Genomic DNA, 21,074 nt, shown 5'->3' on the forward strand with positions numbered 1-21,074 from the left:
ACAACTAATGCTTACTTTTTGTTGCGCAATGTGAGTCCATTGAATTCTGAAGCAATTTGGTAAGAAAGAAAGTCCACAGATGTGGCTCACATGAAGTACAGTATGTCATTTAAACATATATACTAAATATATACATACAGTATATATAGACATAAATGTATACATTTTAAATAAGCCACAGATGTTTGCAGTTTTTTTTAATCTGTGCTAGACCTGACTACCTTGCCTGTAGTTAGTCCCAAGGGCATTTAAACAGTGCAGTCACATGGCCAGAGTCGCCCATTATCAAGTTAAGGGTATCTCTGTGAGAAATAACTTCAGCAGCACACATTTCTGTCCTAGTGCATGGAGGATGTCGGCTCTACTATAACAATGACCATGAGTATGATGATGCACTGAGTTTTAGCTCGGGAACATTTTTTTGTTGCTCTAAATGGGCGCCTTTTATTCTGGCTGCTGTCCCATTCATGGAACTACTGAGGAGAAAGATTGCATTTTAAGGTAAGTGACCAAATGTTGGTGTTTTCTGTTTTGTATAGAATACATAATTAAAGAATAATTTGTTATGTAAAAATAATAGAAATTAATACAACAAGCGGTGAGTGATTATTATTTTATTTCTTTTGTATTTATAAAAGATAAAATAATACTTAAATATTATTATGGTTTAATATTTTAATTATATAATATAAGAACACATATTGTTATTAATATACAAATAAATATCGTTATATATTTGTAAAAAAAAAAAAGACAAATATACAGTAATTGTTATTATATAGGTGTTTTTGCTGGTATAGAGTACATAATTAAAGAATAATTTACTATGAATTAAAGAGAGAAATTAATACTATAAGCAGTGAGCATATTTTTTATTATAGAAATGGTTAATGGTGGTTTCGAATATTTACAAAAGAAAAATAAATATATAATCATTATTATGGTTGAACATTTTAATTATATTTAAGAATAATTATTGTTATATATTTGTAAAAATTACAACTATCATAGACTACATGAAAATCACTCACCTTTCGGCGAAATTCGCCGTTTTGAAACCAAAATAGGTGACTACATACGTGAATCGTGTAGATTCGATGAGAAAATGTTTAGAGGGGGAGGGGGGTTGAGGGGGAAGGTATACTATTCGTTCGGTTCACATGACGTCACTGTAGATTTGCGCCGCCATCTTGACGACCGGCGGTCTCAGTACTGCCTGCAATATGTTGTGCAGTTGGCTGCAACAACAGCCGAAAGAGGAACCCCGAACTGGTATTTTATTCTATACCAAAAGAAAAGGATAGAATAAATGTCTCATATTGTATGAATGTCTAATATTGTATCATGTCTCATCTTTCTGTGCGCACACACCCGGAGCCGAAGCGTGCAGCCGTAACGTTAGACATTCATGTATAAACACGCAGAACATTCAGAGTTTATTTCAATAGCAGTCTTTTTGAGCTTTAATATTCATGGAAACTTAGTACATATCGAGATTTGATTCATTGTATCATTACTTTTGATTTATTACATCATTACATTTGTTGCTGGATTCCGCGATTCGATCCGTGTCGCTGCGCAAACACAAACGTCACGGCGAGGTGAATTTATGAATGAAAGTTCTTTCACAAAACGATGTTGTTACGTTTACGAATCCTCACGCTTTTTAAAGTGGGTAATGATCTTTGACATTTCCTAGTGGGCATACGGAAATCCTTGACATTTTCTAGTGGGTATACGGCGTATACCTGCGTATCACGTAGACTACACCACTGGTTATAACACTTGTAAAGTTAATCCTATATGATGTCTATGGTGACACTTGCCGGTGCGCTCTAATGACATTTCAATGAAAGCGGATCCTGCTCATGAAAGAAAAAGTCTGGTGAAAGGGAACATTGGGTAGAGGATGTCAGGTATAGTGGCCAAAACTTACAGATAATGCTAATTTATTGACAACACTGTATTAATGTAAAAATGCGTCAGCCAAATGACCTAATGTAATTAAGACGTGTATTAATTGATGACAACAATAAAACCGAACGCTGTCATTACTAGCTGTGTTGCTAATATGTTCACAAGCTTCACAAGTTGCAAATAACTCAGTGTTTCCCCTATTGTTTTGTAATAATACTATTTAAATACGAATCCTACGTGTTCTGTGTGAATGAATGGTGCAGTCGACGCGCAGTTTCATTTAACACACACACACACGCTGAAGCATGTGTGACGCTCGAGCTGTTTATTTGCCTACATGAGGACACGACTGCATGAACTTCCTCGAGACGCGCTTGATTCCTGCCGGTTCCACAGTGAGAGCGGCGCGGCCAGAGAAATGTTGGGCACTGCGGGATATTACCATAGACTGTAAAAAAATATGGACGTAGTATCCATGACGTCACCTGTAGGTTTCTGAAGAGCGTTTTTGAAGCCTAAAGTGGGCGGAGTCACACGTCGCCATCTTGGAAGCGCGTCACAGTGCGTCACTCCCGGATAAGCGAAAATGGGCAAAAAGTACGGTGGTGGGTGGTGGGACGTGGGTGGTGTTGAGGTGCCTGGATGCTGAAACTACGCCCGCCTAGCTCGACGTGATCGAGTTTGCTCAGGCTAAGCTAATGTGCTACTGGCCTCGCGCTAAAGTGACAGCTGACTTGAAGTAGACCTAAAGCCAATAGTTAAAGTTTATGTTTTTGCCCTTGGAAATACTATAATAGTTAAAAGACATAACTAACCATGAGACTAACGTGTATTGTGATGCATTATTATTCTCATGCAGTAACTTACAATATTTGCTCTGAGTGTGTGTGTGTGACAGTGATAAATGCGCATACATGTCAGTCAGCGCGGCAATGCACGTCAAGTTCGTAGAGAGCTTTATTCAGTCAATTTTAAATTCTGATAGATATTACCTAAGAAGTTCAAGTAATGCACTAGAAATCCGCGCTCATTTAAGGGACGAAAAGAAAGCACTGACACCTGCAGGATTTAATCTGACGGTAACGTTACTTTTTATTGAACACTAAAAGCATATTATAACATAGTCTATCTGCTCCGTAAGATCAACGGTAAGTTACAGCAGAACGAGTGTGGCCTCTATACCTTAGACGTTTTTAAATCTGAAGTCCAAAAAGCAACGATATTGTCAGACATCCATGAGTGCATGTTCACAGAGGAAAACAACTGAAGAACAGCGCTGGTTGTTCTCTCGATACTCGACAACGACGGAATCCAACGGCGTGGGCGAAGGTATAAGGGCGGCGTGTAATAAACTGTATGAAATAATCCCGAAAAGAGTACAAACACGGCAGAGATGACAAGTTCAGCAGCTGGAATCAGCTGAGGTGACATGATGGCTAACAGAGAGCAGACAAACGGCTAGTAATAACAGCAGCGGCAATCCACCTGTCACTCAAGTGGCCACGCCCTTGATTATGCAGGAATTTAATGCTTAATATAATTTAAACGGATGAGTTATAAAAAAATTCACCCCCCTCACAGTTGTCATGAAGGGCAAAATTAGCTGTATAGACCAAAACAACTTAAGGCACCAGGCTGTAAACATAATTTTTTCGGCTGTAAAGTTGGGCATTTTAACATGGGGGAGATACAGATTTGGCTCACTTTTGCAGTCAGCCTCAAGCGGCCAGTCGATGAATTGCAGTTTAATTCACTTCCGTGTTGGTTTCAAGAGGGAGACAGGGAGGTTGCCGCTTGGATATTACATATAGAGGGAATGCATTAACGTCACTTTCCCGCCGGAACACGCCCCCTCAGCCGGACTGAGTGGCAGAAGAGCTGCTGCGTGACTGGATTTAATAGGGGAAACTGCGAAAACGCAAGTAAAACAAACGATTATCAGTTTAAACTAAAGATTGGACTCAATATAGTGTTCCTTACAACTTACTAAAGATCCAGTGATCCATGGATATTAACATGCAGCCAGGAATCGTGTTTCCTGACATTTATATGTGCCTGATTTCGACACCAGGGAAATACATACAGAAAATTTGCCTGTGAATGCTTTATATAAATACAAAATAGGCAGGTCTAAATCCAGGTGATCACTTATCAATGTTATATATACAGGTCCTTCTCAAAAAATTAGCATATTGTGATAAAGTTCATTATTTTCCATAATGTAATGATAAAAATTAAACTTTCACATATTTTAGATTCATTGCACACCAACTGAAATATTTCAGGTGTTTTATTGTTTTAATACTGATGATTTTGGCATACAGCTCATGAAAACCCAAAATTCCTGTCTCAAAAAATTAGCATATTTCATCCGACCAATAAAAGAAGTGTTTTTAATACCAAAAAAAAGTCAACCTTCAAATAATTATGTTCAGTTATGCACACAATAGTCAATACTTGGTCGGGAATCCTTTTGCAGAAATGACTGCTTCAATGCGGCGTGGCATGGAGGCGATCAGCCTGTGGCACTGCTGAGGTGTTATGGAGGCCCAGGATGCTTCGATAGCGGCCTTAAGCTCATCCAGAGTGTTGGGTCTTGCGTCTCTCAACTTTCTCTTCACAATATCCCACAGATTCTCTATGGGGTTCAGGTCAGGAGAGTTGGCAGGCCAATTGAGCACAGTAATACCATGGTCAGTAAACCATTTACCAGTGGTTTTGGCACTGTGAGCAGGTGCCAGGTCGTGCTGAAAAATGAAATCTTCATCTCCATAAAGCTTTTCAGCAGATGGAAGCATGAAGTGCTCCAAAATCTCCTGATAGCTAGCTGCATTGACCCTGCCCTTGATAAAACACAGTGGACCAACACCAGCAGCTGACATGGCACCCCAGACCATCACTGACTTTGGGTACTTGACACTGGACTTCAGGCATTTTGGCATTTCCTTCTCCCCAGTCTTCCTCCAGACTCTGGCACCTTGATTTCCGAATGACATGCAAAACTGAGCAACAGTCTAGTCCTGCTTCTCTGTAGCCCAGGTCAGGCGCTTCTGCCGCTGTTTCTGGTTCAAAAGTGGCTTGACCTGGGGAATGCGGCACCTGTAGCCCATTTCCTGCACACGCCTATGGACGGTGGCTCTGGATGTTTCTACTCCTGACTCAGTCCACTGCTTCCGCAGGTCCCCAAGGTCTGGAATCGGTCCTTCTCCACAATCTTCCTCAGGGTCCGGTCACCTCTTCTCGTTGTGCAGCGTTTTTTGCCACACTTTTTCCTTCCCACAGACTTCCCACTGAGGTGCCTTGATACAGCACTCTGGGAACAGCCTATTTGTTCAGAAATTTCTTTCTGTGTCTTACCCTCTGGCTTGAGGGTGTCAATGATGGCCTTCTGGACAGCAGTCAGGTCGGCAGTCTTACCCATGATTGCGGTTTTGAGTAATGAAACAGGCTGGGAGTTTTTAAAAGGCTCAGGAATCTTTTGCAGGTGTTTATAATTAATTAGTTGATTCAGATGATTAGGTTAATAGCTCGTTTAGAGACCCTTTTCATGATATGCTAATTTTTTGAGACAGGAATTTTGGGTTTTCATGAGCTGTATGCCAAAATCATCAGTATTAAAACAATAAAAGACCTGAAATATTTCAGTTGGTGTGCAATGAATCTAAAATATATGAAAGTTTAATTTTTATCATTACATTATGGAAAATAATTAACTTTATCACAATATGCTAATTTTTTGAGAAGGACCTGTATATATCATCATATCGTCTAGAGACTTAAAACTTGTATAGTTTTTTGTCAGTGTTTATTTAAAAATGTCAAATTATACAGAATATACAGTGGTAAATATTTGATTGATGAGTTGTCACTGCAATATATAACAATACAATATATAGAGAATTATTTTACCACTAAATTCAGCATATTGACACAAACATGATAACTGCAAATCCACCTTTCGCTGCCTGGTGTCCAGTTGTTTCTATGAATTGCAGCGATCTATTTGCTTCTCTGTTCTGTAGCTTTAGGTAGTCTGTAAAAATATTCCTCATGTTTCTTGTCAAATCTAGTTGTACAGTCAGTCTCAAAGCTCTTTCCCGTTTTAGACGCGTTTTGTGTGTTTTTCCGCAGCATTCACACTGAAAACCAATGCTGCCGCTTATGGCGCTTTTCCACTACACAGTACCAGCTCGCCTCGGCTCGGCTCGACTCGCCTTTGTTTGGTTTTCCACTGTGTAAAAGTTGTACCTGTATCTGCTTTCAGGTACTTTTTTTCGTACCACCTCCGGCGAGGTTCTAAGCGAGCTGAGGCGAGCTAAGGCGATACTAAAATGTGACGTGAAAACAATGCCGACTGCTGATTGGTCAGAGAGAATCGTCACTATATATATTGTTGAATATCTTAATTATATTTAATAATTATAAGAATACGCCGTGGTCAAACGAGGAGGTGCAGACATTCCTTTGTTTGGTTGCCGAAGAGAGGATCCAGCGAGAGCTTGATGGGGCAACGGAACGAAAGGCGTCGCTATGACGACCGGGTACTATTTGTGGCGATACTTTCTGCAATGGAAAACGGAACGAAAAGCGAGCCGAGTCGAGGCGAGCCGGCAAGTCGAGTCGAGTCGAGCCGGTACTGGTAATGGAAAAGCGCCATTAGTCTTTTTGCCACTTGTGGGCGTAACTGCAGTAACTCCGGCCAACGGTGACGTCACGTGCATTCCCTCTATTATAAATAGTTTTTCAGCGTGAGAAATACAGTGTGGCGGGAAAGCGTGACAAAAGACCGAAATGAGTGACTGTCACGCTCAATGCGTGACACTTGAGATCCCTGCAACTACTTTCTATGTTACTTTCTCCCGCCACAAATAGACTTTTCTGTACCTCCAAATAGTTTCAAGTTAGCCTACGTGTCGACACCATACACATCAGCGTAAATACGCCTGATAAATTATTTGTTATTAAAGCATTAACACACCACTGTTATAAAAGCAAGCGGGCTACTGCGTGCATGGTCTGGTATGTCTGAATGCGCGCAAGTGCGCTCCCTTAATAATTCCTAAAAAGCTGACATCAGTTCATCGCGAACTCACACATCTCTATTATTATCAATGAAGCTGACTGCACAATGAATATTTCATAATATATACACTTTGTTTCTTATAATTAGAGGATTTGCCAGCATACAGAATTCACACACAGAGTGAGTGCATTAACGTTACCGCCCGCACCAGGAACTCTGTGTAATCCGTATGACCATAAATCCGTATGGCAGTCAATGCGCAACAAAGGTTTGTGAATTTCACAGACGGAATTATTTGTTGTTAAAACAGCCAACCACACTCTTGTGGTTCCAGCTCTTCCCGGCAGGATAGCACACATACTAAAAAAACTACATAGAAATAACATTTCGTACAGCTAACATCTGCTACAGCCGCCTACGGGACCAACGCTACTTCCGCTAGCAGCAAGGCCCGCAGTAATGGCGGCGCTGCTTTACTTCCGTGTTTCGCCGGATTTGTGTATAATTTACAGCGCGCGAGTAATGAATTGAGCTCTGTTTCGTGTCTGAATGGACAAATAGAAATACACACAACTTTATGTTTAAATGTCCGTTTTGGAGAGTATTCATGTAAAATATGTCAGTTATGTCTTAAACAGGGTTGTCCTCCAGTCTCTTTGGTGTAGAGAGAGAGAGAGAGACAGAGAGAGAGACGAGGAAAACAAAGCATGCAAATGGAAATTATCGCGGCCGGAAATATTATCGTGCTCATTTTTTATCGTGCGATTAATTGATTTATTGACTATCGCGACAGGCCTAATCCAGATTAATGACAACTAGCCGTGGCTAACAGCTAGCAAGCTACCAGCTGAGCCACTTAGCTAACAACTCGCTACCTAGTCATAGCAAACTACCACCAAAATCATACATTTGATTTATTTTTATTATACCAACATTTCCCATCATTAAATGTAAATCATTGGTGACCAGGTGCCGCACTTTTACTTTTGTAACCCATCCAACAACAGCATATTGATACGCGTCTGTACTCTTTGAAAGCCTTCAAGCGATCCCCACTGTATGGGGAGGGGTTATGCACAAGGTAAATATATATATATATATCATGGAAGGCAAATTGGGGCAAGTCTGGGGCAGATGATAAAGGACAAAAGAAAACTGGGGGTAACAAATAAGGATCGGAGCCTAATATTAAAATTTTATCTATCTATCTCTGTCTTTCTCTCTCATTCAAATGGGCAGTTTGGGCGGCGCCGGGCGAGAACGGTCGTCAATCGTCGTCAATATATCTAGTGACGTAGGTGGCATCTATGAATACTATATGAAGCCATACTATAGTATAATGTGAGATAGAAATAAATATTAAGTTAACGTAAACCTTTCCCCTCCACTGCGGCTGTCAGTCATTCTCCATTCAGCGTTCAAACAGCGCGTCCCGTTCGTTACAACGATGAAACTCTCCAAGATGATTCAATGTTACTATTATTATACTTTATCTGTAGATAAAGCTCTATGGTTTCGCATAAAATTACTTTATCTTGCTGGACTGTATTGCTGTACCTTAATCATGTTCCTTTCTACCGTGTCTGTTAGATCGCAACACTGGAGATCTCCACTATAATTGTTCTTCACGCGCACAGTTTCTGAAATTTAAAACTGTTAAAAGAAAAGGCTCAATAAACACACTATGCATCGATATGCATTTCCTTTGTGCTTTGAACTTTTCAATGCGGACTCGTTGCGCTGCGCGCTGTGACTCCGTGTTGCTTCAAGCGCATCATTCTGCGCTCGGGATGCGCATAAACGCTTTGTGCCGCACTGTGTTGGATCCTTTCATAATCATATGATACTTTTGCGTAATGAAAAATTATTAATAGCCTTTTTTGTTCTGTTCTGTCCTATCTATCATATGTTGCTGCCTCATTAAACAGCAGTGCTATACATTTAAAACATCTCTTAATTTTAAAATAGACTATACTATATATAATAATTGATCTTTCTGATTTTAATCTTGTTTTTCATGAATGCGTTTTAAAACAATACAAAGACCAACGTGTAACGTTTTACCAGACTTAGTGCTACACTTATTGTCTCTTTGTTCTTCACTAAATTTTCAGATTTTATGCAATTATTGTTTTTCTAGACTAAATTTTACTGAGTTATCCATATCTAGTTTATAATATAATTTTTGTCATAGGTTATGATCATATATTTTTTTTTATTTGTTGTTTTTCTTTATAATGAAGTTATGTATTAAGTAGATTGTGTTTAACACAAAAAAGAGTGATTATTAGTTCAACACACAGAGTTATAGAAATTCTACTTGATTTAAAAAAAACTTCGCTGGTATTGGATCGGTATCGGTCGATACTCCGAATTTTTGGTATGGGATTTGACCTGTTCAGAAAAAATGGTATCAGGACATCCCTAATATGTTCTGGTAGGCTATATCTAAGTTACCCAGGAGCTCTGTTGACATAGGCTTACCTTGATGAATTGAGTCGTTGAACACAGCAGGAGAGAACGCAATGTTAGCCAGCTAGCTAAAGCTCCGGTGGAAAATTATTAGCTAAACGCTACGGAGGCCATAATATTTTTGACTCATGGCTGAAGTTAAGTTTCTCCAGCTCCCCCAGGTTGGCAAAAAATGCATCTCAAAATGCATCAGATTGATGCTTTAAAATATGGAATATTTTAAATTTTCTTCCGGGGGAGCATGCCCCCGAACCCCCCTAGAGGGGTAATATATCCTTCTCGCCTTTTTCACCCCTAACCCCTTTTCATGCATGAAATATAAAATGTGTTATTAAATAGGTGTTTTTCGTTGTTTAGACTTAAGAGTACGTAGTTAAAGAATAATTTATCATGGGAAAAAAATGAATTTCCACAAGCAGTGAGTGATTAAAAAATGTTGTTATGAGTATTTAAAAAGGAAAAATAATTAAGTACAAAATAATTATTATTGTTGAATATTTTAATTATATTCAATAGTTTTAAGAATAATTATTGTTATATATTTGTAAAAATGACAAATATAAAATTGGTATTTTTCTTGTAAAGAGTATAAATAATTGAAAGATAATTTATCATTTAATATAATATTAATTTAATATAATTTAAAATCATATAAAAATGGTTAATAATGGTTTTGAGTATTTAATAATGACAAATAAATACATAATAATAATTTATATTGTTGAATATCTTAATTATATTTAATAATTATAGGAATAAATATATATATATTATAATAATTATATATAGTTATATGACAAATGCATTACTATAATTTTGAACAGAACTTTATCCAGATGTGTTTGAGCAGTGTTGTTTAATAAAGTATTTTGATGCAGTGAGAGAGCAGTGGGTCATGAGCTGCGGGACAGCAGATCTGGAGCAGAGAAGGAGAGGAGGACCTGGAGCAACACTCAAACCTCCATCTCCATTACTGAGGGGGAATCAGATGCTGAACTAAACACGTTCATCAAGATGAGGAACAAAGCGGACAAAGACACTGAGGTGAGGAACAAATACGCATGCACTTTGAGATGCAGTAAGAACGAAGTGCGAAGACAAATAAAGAACTAAGCAAGTGAATACATTTTACTGCAGTTATCCAAGTTAATTCTTAAATTCTATGTGAGTCGCACTTAAATATGAATGACAGCATACACAATTCTTGAAAATGAATTCTGGGAAATGTCAAGTGTGACGATAATCTAGGGAAGTTCGTGAGTAATTTAGGTCGTATTTTTTTAGTTCAATGATAAATGAGCCCACAGCTGCCTCTTATATTTAGATAGGATCCCTCTTTACCCTCTCATGTCATATTTACCACATTCAAATGCATGCATTCAAACATCAGCTCACACATTTTCAGAGTATCTTATATATTTATGCATGAACTAATTCAAAATCAAGTACTGCTTCGTGTTTTAGAGAAGATGCGATTTTTACTTTTTTTGTATTAGAGTCTGGCTACAAGTAAATACGTTGGAATTTAGGGTGATGTAATTTTCCAATTTTCTCAAATTGAATTCGGTTCACTCAACGGTGCCAGAAAGACAAGTGATGAAGAGTTCACTTCAGACACAACGCTAAGGTGAGGTGAAGACAGCAGGACACTGATCTGGCTCGCTACATTTTAATCATTTTAACTGTAAACCAAAATCACATGAGCACAGCATACTGTACATTCTTACTCAGTCGAGATGAAACAGAAGTTGTCTTTTCTTCCCTATTGTGACGAATATCCGAGTGAAACGGCTTCTCGAACAAGAAAAAATGTAGGACAGGACTTGATTTTGTCCTTCGGGAATTGATTGGATGGTTATGTTTTGCTATTGCTGTGATGTCATGTGAGTGACAGGTTGATCCCGCCCGTCGCGCCAGTAAACATGTTATCAGAGAAGAGATGCCACAGCTAGAGGGAGGGGAAGTTATTTTGATAAAAGATTATAAGGGCACTTTAATTAAAAAAAAAATAATGATGTACATGCCATGGGTAAATATTTATCATTTCTGAAGTTAGTTTCCACTTCATACAGGATCAGTAAGCTTTAACTTTTCTCATGTTTATCAGTCTTTGGACAGTTGGAAGAGCACATGATCTATAATGTTCTTAGGAACTTGTTAGAGTCAATTGACAGTAACTCAATATGTGATGTTCTGCCACGCAAACTACGTCTCCGTCCACAAAGCTCTTCAGAGCGTTCTCTCGGTCTTGTTCTTTGACCGCTCTTCTTATTTTTGTACATTTCTGTTGCATTGGCACAGATTCGTTGATTCATAGACTGGATATGAATAGTGCTATAAAAACATATTTGTGTGTGTGTGTGGTCCCCGGTAAACTATATCTTGTGGGGACCAAATGTGCCCACAATTATATTAATACCAGTCATTGTTGAGGTTTTGTATAGAGGATGTACAGTGTAAAAATCATTATGTCTATGGAAAGTCCCCAGAAAACATGGAAGTGTGTGTGTGTGTGTGTGTGTGTGTGTGTGTGTGTGTGTGTGTGTGTGTGTGTGTGTGTGTGTGTGTGTGTGTGTGTGTGTGTGTGTGTGTGTGTGTGTGTGTGTGTGTGTGTGTGTGTGCGTGCGTGTGCGTGCGTGCGTGTGTGCGTGCGTGTGTGTGTTAGGAATGGGAGAAGCTGAACTATGATATCCACAGTCTGAGGTGTGCTCGTAAAGAAGTTGGCACACGTTGGAAGAAGATCTTGCTTCAGCTGGGTGAGGTGGACTATATATTTATATTTTATATTCAGTTTTTTCTTTAATTCTTTCTAAATGTATTTCATATATTTATATAATCTTTATATGTTTTGTTTTATATACAGTATGTTCAAAAGTTTGAGGTCAGTAAGATTTTTTTTTTAAAGAAATTGATACTTTTTTTTTAAGGAAGGACACATCAAAATTGATTTTAAAGTGAAAGTAAATGCATTGTTACAAAATATTTATATTTCATATAAATGCTGTTGTATTGAACTTACTCATCAAAGAACCCCGAAAAAATTTATTACAGTTGCTACTAAAGTATTAAGCAGCACAGCTGTTTTTAACATTGATAACAATAAGGAAATGTTTCTTGAGTATCAAATCAGCATACTAGAATGATTTCTGAAGGATCATGTGACACTGAAGACTGGAGTAATGATGCTGAAAATTTGGCTTTGCATCATAGGAATAAATTACATTTTAAAATATATTCAAAAAGTATGTATTACAAAAAGTATAAAAATATATATTTTAAATTGTAATAATATCTTACAATATTACAGTTTTTACTGTATTTTTGATCATATAAATGAAGCCTGGGCGAGCATAAGCGATTCAGACTTTAGACAAACCATTGGGTGGTAGTGTATGTATTTTTATATATTTTTTTAATTTATTTATATTATATTTATTCTTTATTTTCAAATTTCTCTGTCTTATTAAATTCTCTTGCATACTTTTTTTCCATCTCTTGTCACAGCGAGAACAATGTTCAGTGTGTGCTTAAAACAGTTAATTATTTGACCTTAAATGTACAATGCACAATGCACAATGCCAGCGGATAATAGCAATAGAATACCAAGTCAAACGTGACCCTTATTTGCCCATGCAATGGCTGTGTGGAGTGTAAGCATGCCTTGGCGTCTGAAGACGTGCGTTCACGTAAATGCATCTATATGTTGTTGATCCAGGTTACCAGAGGGAGGTGGACTCCTTACTGACAGTGAACAGACAAACCGTTCGGAGTGACTGGGAGAATGTGGAGAAGGCCAGAGAACTGCTGCACATAGTGTCAAAGGAGACAAGCCTCTTCCCCTGTGGGCTCAGCAACAACGAAAGATACGTCTTCGTCATGGTAAATTAATGTCTGCATAATAAATTACAGTCCTAATCTTTAGCCTCAAGTATGTGTACATTACATTTACTCATCACGATGAGCTATCTACAGTGGAGCTATCTACATTATTATATTTTTCTTGATCAAGGTTGTCCCAGTTTTACAAGCAGTTCAGTCAGTTTGAAGGATAAATGAAACATTTTAATTGTAATGATCATTTCCTAGGATCGCCTGGTGTCTCTGGACAGTGCTGAAGACTTTATGCGGTTGGCCAAAAAGAAATATCCAAAAATGTAGTCTTGAGATGGACAGGAAGTTTTGCGTTTGGACTCATTTGCTACTCATTAACTATTTCAATCAATAAACACACTGATGTTTTGAATGAATGAATTAAGATCGAATGACATTAAAGTCGTCATGAAACATAACCTGTGATAGTCTTTTCTTCCCTATTGTGACAAATATTTGAGTGAAACAGCTTTTTCTTTTTAACTGTGTATTTATTGAACTTAAAAAAACAACATTGTTACATAACATTTACTTATAATTTTAATAATGTAAAGTAAATAAATAAATAAACCTAATAAAGTGAAGAAAAGAAAGTGAAAATAAGTTGTGAAACGGCTTTTTGAACTATAACGATTTTTAGGGCAGGGCTGTTCTTTGAATTCTTCAAATAAATCATATAAAATTGTATAAATTGTTCTTGAACTGACCAAAGTATTTAAAGGCAGAAGGTTGTTTTACAAACATACATTTTATCATTAGATGTTAAATTTGGATGCTAAATCCAGCATTGTTTTTATATAGAGTTGTTCTATAGAGTATTTAATACTCTATACTCTTTTAATACTCTTCTATACAGTGTTCAATGCGTTTACATTAGAAGTAACAATAATTCAATTACAGAAAAAGTAAGAGTAATCCCTTACTTTACATTTTGTTCAAGGGAAAAGTATAAATTTTAGTAATTCATTACTTATTAATGCACCCAACAGTGGGCGGGACTATATTTTGTCCATCAGGAATTGATTGGATGTTTGCTGTGATCTCATGTGACGTGAAGGCCAAGTATGGTAACCCATTCTCGGAATTTGTTCTCTGCATTTAACCCATCCAAGTACACACATTAGGAGCAGTGAGTAGTGAACACACACTTGAATTTCCCCCTTAAGTGATTAGATGTACTTCATCAGATTTGCCTGCAGAGGTCAGTCTAACCTATTTATTTGAAAATACTTTCTTTTCACTCTGCAGTTGTCCAGCATGATCTCACCAATCATTTGAAGAGATGAGAAATCTCATGATGAAGACTGACTACAGCGTGTTTCGTAACCCTCTGCTTGATGCAACGCATGTCTGTTTAATGTCCTTCTATCAGATAATAAGTGAGTGTGGTCATAAATTCAGCTGTGCACGTTGACCTACATATTGTTGTCTCCTGGGCCTGATGTGAGGGGCCAAAAAACAGATGTGGAGCAGAGAAAGAGAGAGATTGAGAAAGCAGTGTGAGGAGGAGGAGGAGGGGTTTTATTATAAATCTTCTGAGTCTTCAAGCTTGGCTTTCTCGCAGTGCTGAAGGCCAGCAGAAACACCTTGTTCTGATTATGTGTTTGTGTGTGCGTCTGCTCATGACAGTGTACGTATGTGTATGAGTGTGATAGTCCTGGATTTGTTGTCCCGTCCCTCTAGCAATTGCTGGAAATGTTCATCCATGACCAAAGGATAGGTTCCAACTCTCTACAGCTTACATCATCTCAGGATCTGTCTATGAAAAATGATCTGCCCCCATTCACCTCCTCACAGACAGAGAAAAATAGGAGCATTTTATCCTTATGAAGGATATGTGATTGTATTTCATAATGACTGTAATTATTGCACGAGTCCAACTTCATATCAGCTTTACAACTGGGTCAAAGTGGAGAACTAAAGCAGGATGCCTGTCCTTTTTTCTTTTGTCTCTTTTTTTCACTCTCTTCTCACTTCTACTCTCTCTTTCTCTTTATTTCCTTTCAAACCCTGCCACAATTTCTATAGTACTTTCTTCTTCTATTCAAGCTTATACTGCTATACGCTGTAAAAAAAAGTGTTTTAAAAGAAAACACTATTTCAACTACTTCAAATTTCCCACTTGATTCAGTGTGTTACTTTCTGTTTCTTTGTAATTGACTGTGAAATTTACTGAGAGTTACTGAGTACTGAATTTCTGAGTGAAAACTGTTTCTACAACAGAATATTTTTTTCCCGTGTATCACAGTTGTACAAGAAATCTTTTTTTTAAGTTGCTCAAATTAGAAGATCTGCTATACATGCTGCTGCTGCAGAGCAAATGTGTACTTGCTACTGCCATTAGATACACAGAAAAGCTGCTGTGAGCATATGCTGATGATGCATACATAGACATACATAAGTCCCGTAGCAGATCTAGGCAGGTGGAGCTGGGGGAGGTAGAGGGTTTCAGAGGAACACAGACAGCGCCTGCGGAATCAGCAGAGGTAAGTCAACCATCCAGTCTCACTGCTATTATGGTGAATTATTACAGAAATGATTGCTTAATTTTCATACCATTTAAAAGGTGAATGCAGTAAGTTGGTTAATGGCTTTTATTCGTCCTGAACCCATTCAAGCTAACTAATGGAATATACGCAGTGTACCATCTGGCCTCAAATTTTGACATTACCCTGCATATCACACACCACAGCACAGGATATGACATGTGTAATATGCTGAAGTATGACTAACCCTGGAAACTTTATTTTCTTACAGGAAAACAAAATATTAAATTACTAACAGAGTTTACAATTATCTCAACACTCCTGCACCAAAACCAGTGCTTGATTGATCAAATAAAAATGCTGCAGGTCTGTACTGTCAAATCTCCCAATAATGGAAGACGCACCATCAACAACAAAAGTGTCCAGACACGTTTTGGTGCCACTGTATATGTGTATAATACCAGTATGTGCCTATGTAAGTGCGTTTAACAGACTATGGGGGATGTGAGAATGGTTTTCTCATCATAAGAACACTTGGCAAAGAGAGCAGCCAGACCTCTCTCTCTCTCTCTCTCTCTCTCTCTCTCTCTCTCTCTCTCTCTCTCTCTCTCTCTCTCTCTCTCTCTCTCTCTCTCTCTCTCTCTCTCTCTCGCTCAATCTCTCACTCGCTGCTCTGCTGCCCTATGAGGTAAATAGACCTGGAGCCAGACATCTCTCCCTTTTCCTTATAATAAGGATGTGTGGGATTATGTGAGTGGCATAATGTGTTCGTTTAAAGGGATCCTACTATGCTTTTTCACTTTTTCAACTTTAGTTACCGTATAATGTGGCTGTTTGAGCATGAAAAAATACCTGCAAGGCTACAAAGCTCAAAGTCCACTCCAGAAATTGTATTTATATATAACAGAATCCACTTTTCAAGAACTACAACAAAAGGCTTGTTTGGACTACAATGCACTTTTTCCAGATCTTATGAAGTCATAATGTTCCTCATTTATATATTCCCCGCCCACGGAATATGCAAAACTTTTTTACTCAATACTGGAATACTCAAAAAAGATTGAGAGTGTTGTCGCTGTTTTTTCCACCTCAGAAAAGTCTGTTCTAAGGCTGATGAGAGTGGTTAAAATGTATTTTAAACAATGTTCCTGAGCATTATAACCTCAACGTTTGTCTGTGAGCTACATTTTACAGAGAACAGCATACGCATAAAAGCATCTCTTGAAAGACGTAGCCATTCCCATTTTGGCGGGACAATCTGTAATTTATAGATCACAACTTGTCTTATTATTTGCAGTTGTATTTTCTATTAACATTTCCAATTATAAGTTTTATGTAGTTTTCATGATAGCTATGATAAACGAAGGCAAAGCTTTGCCTCCACTAGCAACATGTCACTATTGATGTAGTGTTTACTTTAGCTTTTGTAAGCTTTTGCTTTTGTAAGACTGTTCACCGTCCCTTAGGAAAATTATCCATGATTTTGTGATCGATTACTGTATGTATTACCATATTTTCTGACAAATATGGTTAAATTGTAGATAACATCGTATCTATAAGAAAATTACAAAAACAACATACCACTCTGAAACATCCTGTGAACATCCATGATCCAAAATCATGACTTAGTAAAATAATATAATAGGACCCCTTCAAGAAAGCAAGAAGAAAATACAACATTTTTAGATGAGAAGACAGACCAGGAGCAAAACCGCAGCTGAGCCTTTATTTTAAACCTTTAAAATAATTTTCTCACTGGTCATTTTTTTTTTAGTTTAGTCTTTTTGCATCTAAAATGTCTGATGGCTTGATACAAAATTCTGTAAATGAATGAACGTGAGCTTCTTTTTCCTCTTGAACGTCATTTCAATACAGTTTTAGCTTTGTATTTATTGTGTTTTTTCCCCCTAGTCTTTTCTTTGTTCCTGATTTTTAGTCTAGTCAAATCCTAGTTTTTATTTTGATCTAGTTCTTCCAAGCTTTATTTTTGGTTCGCCTCTTGTTTTTGCTTTTGTTAACTAATCTTTTGTTTATTTTTCTCTTTAGCTTGTCTTCAAGGTTGCAGTTTTATTTCTTTGTTTACTAGTTCAATTTATTCATTTGTATCATTTTTTTTTTTCATTTGCTATTGCTCCAGTTATATTTAGTTCCCTTTCGTTGTCACTGCGAGTTACGTCAGATGACGACGAATGGGGTTTCGCTTAGAAAGCTTATCAACTTCGAGTATTACAAAACGAGCCAATGGCAAAGAAATGCCATGGGTCTGCGGAATTTGCATAGCGTATCTTCGCCCCACCTCGTGGCTATAAAAGGAGGATGCCGGCAACATGCAGATATGTTTTCGCTTCGGAGCCAAGTTAATTCTTCACTCCACAAGCCATCTCTGAACTGTCAGCTTCTGACAGACGAGCGAGATTCTTTGGTGTTGGTGTGACCGTGATCTCCCGGTGAGTGCGCGCTTCCTGCTTATCTGTGCAGTGGTTTGCCAGTGAGTGTGTTTCTCCCCCGGCACTCTTCAACACTTTTAGAGTTTCTTTTCTCTCACAAAAGAGCTCGCACGCCGCACGTCTTTTTAAAGACGGCTCGCCTGTGCATTTACTGGTGGCGGTTGACTCATTTCCGATTTTGATGGGCACATTCTCTGTCCTGCGTGCTTGGGCTTGATCACACTAGAGCAGCATTTGTGGATGACTCACGTTCTCCCATCGGGAACGTGACCATCGCGTCATTATGGTCGAGACTCAATGATCTCGTTTGAGAGAGTCCCCTCATCCACACCCCGATCTAACACTCTCCACGTGAGGTGCTACTTCGGCTGGTGGCCAGGGTGACCTGAGGGTCTTGGTGTGGAACAAGGCGTCGACTATCCGTCCGTGCCCCACGCCCCCCCTCTTCATTGACGCAACCCGTGAACGATCACGTGACGCCCGCGGGCCCGTCTTCGGACCCCCCGCGGGTTTTCTTTGAGTTCCAGAATCGAATCTGTTGTCCATCGCAGCATCACAGGGCGGGCACCTGCCATATGCACACCCACTTTCGGGTGTGCATATGGCATTTGTTGAGTCATATCCTGAGATGACAGCCATGCTTTCCCGGGCCGCTGCGAGCATCGGACTAGGGTGGAACCCTCCACCCTGTCCTGACCGCTCGCTGCTGTACGATTGGTTTTGGGGTGGCCGCTGACTCTCGTCGCCGTCTAACCCCAATACCTTTCTTCCCGGATGTGCATCAGGAGATCTCGAAATCCTCGGAGACCCCCATGTCTTCCAGCGATCCCTCGTTGATCTCCTCCGCCCTTCCTTCCCATGGCCGCTGCTCTGGGTACACTGGGGTCCCCCGGTTGAACGCTCTGCTGTGATACTAAAATAACTGTGTCCTCAGAGTGCTTCTTCTCGGCACGATCCTAAGCACCCGTCCAAAGCCTGTAGTTTTTCGTCTACACTTGTGGCGAAATCCTATAGCGCCCAGGACAGGCAGCCACCTCACTGCATGCCATGGCCATTCTGCTGGTCTTCCTGGCCCAGGTGTTCATGGACATGCAGGAGGGCAGGACTGACCCAGGGCTCTTCATTGAGCTGCGCGCCACCACTGACCTTGCTTCCCGAGCGACGAAAGTGGACGCATACTCCCTGGGTCAGATGATGTACACCATTCAAGCCTGTGGCTTAACCTGTCCGCTGTGCAGGATGTCCGGCGGTCCCGTCTGCCCTACACCCTCATATCCCAGGTCAGCCCTTCGGCGGTGCGGTTCAGGGCTGTACAACAGTTCTCAACCGCCCATGAGCAGACTGAGGCATATTCTGCTCCGACGGCCCGCCGTCCGCTCAGATCCCTCAGTCTGCCCACCGCAGAAGGCGCCCCACCCCGCCCGTTCACCCGGGCTGGCTCTGGAGGCCGCAGGGGGACACCACAGCCCTCTCCTGCCCCGCCCCACGCTAAACGCCGGGCCAAGCAGCGCTTTTGAGACGGGCTGCTCAGGGATGATGGTCACTTCTCAGGAGATGGTAGTAGGACCACTCCTTCCCCCGGTGGAGGGCCGGGGGAGAATCCTTTGTTTTCCACTTACCGCTGCTCACCCCTGGGTGGGCAGCACCCTAATGTGGTTAAAGCAAGAAGTGACATGTTCATCCCTAAGCACACAGAGTTCTCGGACGACACGGTGCGCCGCCCCCGAGCCGTGCACCCCTCGTCCTCTTCTGTCCCAGAGCCGGTTGACAGTGCGCGCCGTCCCTGGACCGTGCCGCTCTCATCCGCCTCTGACGCCAGCCCCCTGGCAGAGCAGACCCCCGTAGAACATTCATCCTTCCCTGGTCTCCTCTGTCAGGGCACGGTTAATGACTGTGCCCCCACATCAGGCCGCTATGCCGTCGACGTCTGGGCCAGTCATTCCGCCCTGCTGCACCACCGGTGGGGAATCTGTTGTTCGTATGACCCCGCTGGTACAGTTCTTGGGAGCCTGGCTAGAGCTTCCCCACCTGTCCCGCTGGGTCGCGCGGACGATCAGGCTCGGCTACGTGATTCAGTTCGCGCGGTCTCCTCTCCGCTTCAGGGGAGTCCGCTCCACCTTGTTCGGTGGCAATGCCCCTATCATGAGAGCGGAGGTTGCTACCCTCCAGGCGAAGGGTGCGATCGAGACTGTCCCTCCAGCCGAAATGAGGTCCGGCTTCTACAGCCCGTACTTCATAGTCCCGAAGAAAACTGGTGGGTTACGGCCAATCCTGGACCTGCGCGTTCTGAATCGCTCCCTTCACAGTCTGCCGTTCAAGATGCTCACGGCCAAACGCATTTTCGAATGTGTGCGGCCCCAGGATTGGTTTGCAGCAATCGACCTGAAGGACGCCTACTTTCATGTCTCCATTATCCCTCGACACAGACTGTTCCTACGGTTTACTTTCGAGGGGCAGGCATATCAGTACGCGGTTCTCCCATTTGGACTAGCCCTGTCACCTCGCGTCTTCACGAAGGTCTTCGAGGTAGCCCTTGTTCCCCTACGGGAACAGGGGGTTCGCATCCTGAACTATCTCGACGACCGGCTGATCCTAGCTTACTCTCGAGACCAGGTTTGCGAACACAGGGACCGTTCGGATTGCTTCATATGAGACCGCTTCAGCTTTGGCTTCGCGACCGAGTCCCGAGGTGGGCATGGCAACACAGCACCCTCCGAGTACCAGTTGGCGACTCCAACCTCAGTCGGTTCAGCTTATTTGGGACCAGTTCGGGGACGCACAGATAGATCAGTTTGCCTCTCACGACTCGACCCATTGCGCCCTGTATTATTCCCTGAACGAGGGCACGCTCGGCACGCA

General features: G+C 40.6%; 1 protein-coding gene across 1 annotated transcript; it reads left to right on the top strand.

Annotated features, from left to right (window-relative positions):
• The first annotated feature begins 325 nt into the window (after nucleotides 1-325).
• On the top strand, nucleotides 326-13,701 carry LOC143723821 (melanoregulin). The gene is made up of 5 exons (XM_077216622.1): nucleotides 326-501; nucleotides 10,291-10,456; nucleotides 12,078-12,168; nucleotides 13,128-13,291; nucleotides 13,499-13,701. The coding sequence occupies exons 1-5, from the start codon at nucleotides 434-436 to the stop codon at nucleotides 13,568-13,570; spliced, it is 561 nt and encodes a 186-aa protein (XP_077072737.1). The 5' UTR covers nucleotides 326-433; the 3' UTR covers nucleotides 13,571-13,701.
• The last annotated feature ends 7,373 nt before the right edge of the window (nucleotides 13,702-21,074 follow it).

This window comes from Siphateles boraxobius, unplaced genomic scaffold, assembly GCF_051911475.1.
Source record: "Siphateles boraxobius isolate OS27281-9 unplaced genomic scaffold, OSU_SipBor_1 7, whole genome shotgun sequence".
Classification (NCBI taxonomy): Eukaryota; Metazoa; Chordata; class Actinopteri; order Cypriniformes; family Leuciscidae; genus Siphateles; species Siphateles boraxobius.